Genomic DNA, 3,040 nt, shown 5'->3' on the forward strand with positions numbered 1-3,040 from the left:
TGTAAAATGAATGGGGCAAAGACAATTTTTTTAAATAAACACTAATATAAACCATAAATAATATAATTGTTATTTCACTATATACATTCATTTCATGAGCAACAATAATTTGTAGAGTTGAATCATATTGATACATTCATATAGATTTTTATATATTTGATCTAGATTTTCCTTCTGCAGAGCCTTTTGGGCCAATCCATGAGTGATGTCTTCCTTGGAGCTGTCCAAACTCAAAGTAAAGAATTTTTAAAAGTCCTCTCGATTCAGTTCTGTGTCACTCATTAGCTAGACGGGGGGGAGGTTTGGGGGTAAATGTGTCCAAAGTGCTTTATTGGTTTAGGATTCCAATCCCATTTACCAAAGGGATTTAGGGCCAGACACTCAAGTGGATTGAGGTGCCCAAAGGTGCAGCTCCAGCCCAGTCAATTTCATGTTAACCTTGAAGAATAGGGAGGAGGGGACATTAAATCAGCTCGTTCTGCTTCTGTGACATCATCCACTGTTTTGACCAGCACAGATGGGGTTTGTGATCCTAGACAGGTCCATAGGACCTGATCCAGCTAGGGAAGCAGGAGCAAGAGTTCATTGCCCAAGCAGGACAGCTGGCTCAATACCTTAGTGCAGGATCTTTATCCAGTGCGGAGGGTTTCCAAAGGCAGAATAAACCCAGCTTCAGTGTCAGATCCCAGGCAGAATTTGAAATATGATATGTAGGAGAGAGAGAGAGAGAAAGTAACTGTGACTGTGTGTGTGCTAGTTCCTAATACTGTAACCACTAGACCCCTCTCCCCTCCCAGCACTCTGGGTAGAACCTGGGAATTCTCTTGATTGTTTCCTTTCAGCTCCAGGGTCCCCTGATACATTCGGCCAACGGCACCATCCCAGTGACCAAGTTCATCCTGCTGGGTTTCGAATCCATGGACTGGGAGAGCCGCACTTTCGTCTGTGCCCTTCTCTCCACCGCCTACACTGGGACGCTGGCAGGCAACCTGTGCATTTTGTGGGCCGTGCTGCGGGACCCCCGCCTCCAACGCCTGCCCATGTACATCCTGCTGGGGAACTTCTCCTGGCTGGAGATCTCCTATGTCACAACCACAGTGCCAAGGATGCTCTCTGACCTCGTGTCCCCCGGCGTCCCCATCTCCTTTCCTGCCTGCTTTATGCAGTTCTATTTCTTCTTATCCATGGGGGCTACCGAGTGCCTCTTCCTCGCTGCCATGGCCTTGGATAGGTACCTGGCCATCTGCCACCCCCTGCGCTACCCTGTCCTCATGTCCCCTCACAGCTGCTGGGTGTTGGCCTCCTCCTGCTGGCTCATTGGCTTCCTGTGGTTCATAGTGCCTGTCACCCTCATCTCCCAACTCTCCTTTTGTGGCACCAACACCCTGGATCATTTTGTCTGTGACCCAGCCCCGTTGCTGGCTGCCTCCTGTACCCCAGCTCCCCAGGCTGAACATTCCTGCTATGCCCTGAGCTCCCTCATAATCTTTGCCACCATCCTCTTCATCTTGGCCTCCTATGGGCTTGTCATCAGGGCTGTGCTGAGGCTGCCAGCTGGGGCTGGGCGGCACAAGGCTTTCTCCACCTGCTCCTCACACCTGGCTGTCGTGAGCCTGTTCTACGGCTCTGGCATGGTCAACTACGTCAACCCGGCAGCCTCTGGGGCCAGTGGGAAGGTGGTGACTCTCTTCTACACGGTGGGGACCCCACTGCTCAACCCGCTGATCTACAGCCTGAGAAACAAGGAGATGAAGGAGGCTCTGAAGAGGACCCTGCTGGGGGAGCAGTAGGGGGTTCTGCTCTGTCCGCACTCTGCAGGGACTGGCTGGTCAGGGGAGTGGGCAATGGGATATGAGGCCTTTTCCTTCTGGGGGTGAAGACTCCAATGAAGCAGGGGGAGCACACACAGCATTACTTCTAGGTCATACTATAAAGATGCCCATTTGACAATGAACCCAGAACACAATTGAGAACTGGAGGGGACGGCGGAGGTGTCTCTGTGTGTGTGTCTTTTCTGGAGGAAATATGCCCTGCTCAGTGTGTGTGTGCAGAAGGAGACTGAAAGGAGAGTGTGTGTGGGGAGGCTGGCTTGTATATCTGCCCCTTTTCTCTAGTGATATTTGAAGACAGTTATCTGTATAAATGTGTCACCACACTTAGATCCTGAAGGCAAAGTTCTGCTCTCCTTTTTTCTGATGTCAATCAGGACCAACCCCGTTGATGTCCAGAGACTAACACCCATGGATCTAGGGCCATGGATTATGGTGACATTATATTTGCATGTTATGGATGACACACCCCTCCCACAGCCAGAGTTAGTACCCAGGAGTCCCAGCCCCCCTCCCCATCTAACCTCCTCAACCTCACTCAGTTCCCACAGCCAATGATAGGACCCAGGAGGCCCACCACCCCCCTATCTAACTCTCTAGATGCCCAATCTCCTTCCATAGCAAGGGACAGAAATTAGAAGAAGTTCTCCAACCATCAGAGGTGTGAGGTTCTGGAACAAGTTGTGTGGGTAAACAGCTTCATTGGTTTTAAGGGAGCGCCGGACAAAAATATGAGTGGGATTGTTTGATGGAGTTACTTATGATGGGAAGGGGCAGGGTTTATCAGCCCTGAAGGTCCCTTCTGCTTCATCTCTGATGTTCGTAAAATCCCATGCTTCAGGGTTTCAGCTGGTCACCTGCAGGGGTCATGAAGGGATACCCCCCAAAATATATTATTTTTTGTTTTTATGGGAGGAGTTATTTGTGTTGTTCTCTTCTTCCTCTGAAGTATCAGTGATAGCCATTGCTGGAGATGGAACCTTGGACGGGGTGGGCCAGGGCTCCGAGGTGTCACCGAGACTTCTCATTCTCAGGTGCTCACTTGGCTGGTTCTAGCTCACATGCTCAGGGTCTAACTGGTTGCCATATGTGGGGTGGGAAGGAATTTTCACCCAGCTCAGATTGGCAGTGACTTTGTGGGTTTTGTTCCTTCCTCTGTTGTGTGGGGTGCAGCTCACTCAACAGGATTACCTGGGATGTCTCTCACTTAA

General features: G+C 50.3%; 1 protein-coding gene across 1 annotated transcript; it reads left to right on the forward strand.

Moving 5' to 3' along the window:
- Positions 1–205: 205 nt before the first annotated feature.
- Positions 206–1,790, forward strand: LOC128846079 (olfactory receptor 11G2-like). The gene is made up of 2 exons (XM_054045152.1): positions 206–235; positions 843–1,790. Exons 1-2 carry the CDS (start codon positions 206–208, stop codon positions 1,788–1,790), a joined length of 978 nt encoding a protein of 325 aa, XP_053901127.1.
- Positions 1,791–3,040: the final 1,250 nt, after the last annotated feature.

Source organism: Malaclemys terrapin, chromosome 12, assembly GCF_027887155.1.
Source record: "Malaclemys terrapin pileata isolate rMalTer1 chromosome 12, rMalTer1.hap1, whole genome shotgun sequence".
Lineage (NCBI taxonomy): Eukaryota > Metazoa > Chordata > Testudines > Emydidae > Malaclemys > Malaclemys terrapin.

Bases quoted from the DNA above. Each gene is read 5' to 3' on its own strand.
- LOC128846079 (XM_054045152.1), top strand. From the start codon at position 206: ATGTCTTCCTTGGAGCTGTCCAAACTCAAA. The intron at 236-842 runs GTAAAGAATTTT...GTTTCCTTTCAG, and splicing joins TGGAGCTGTCCAAACTCAAA to CTCCAGGGTCCCCTGATACA.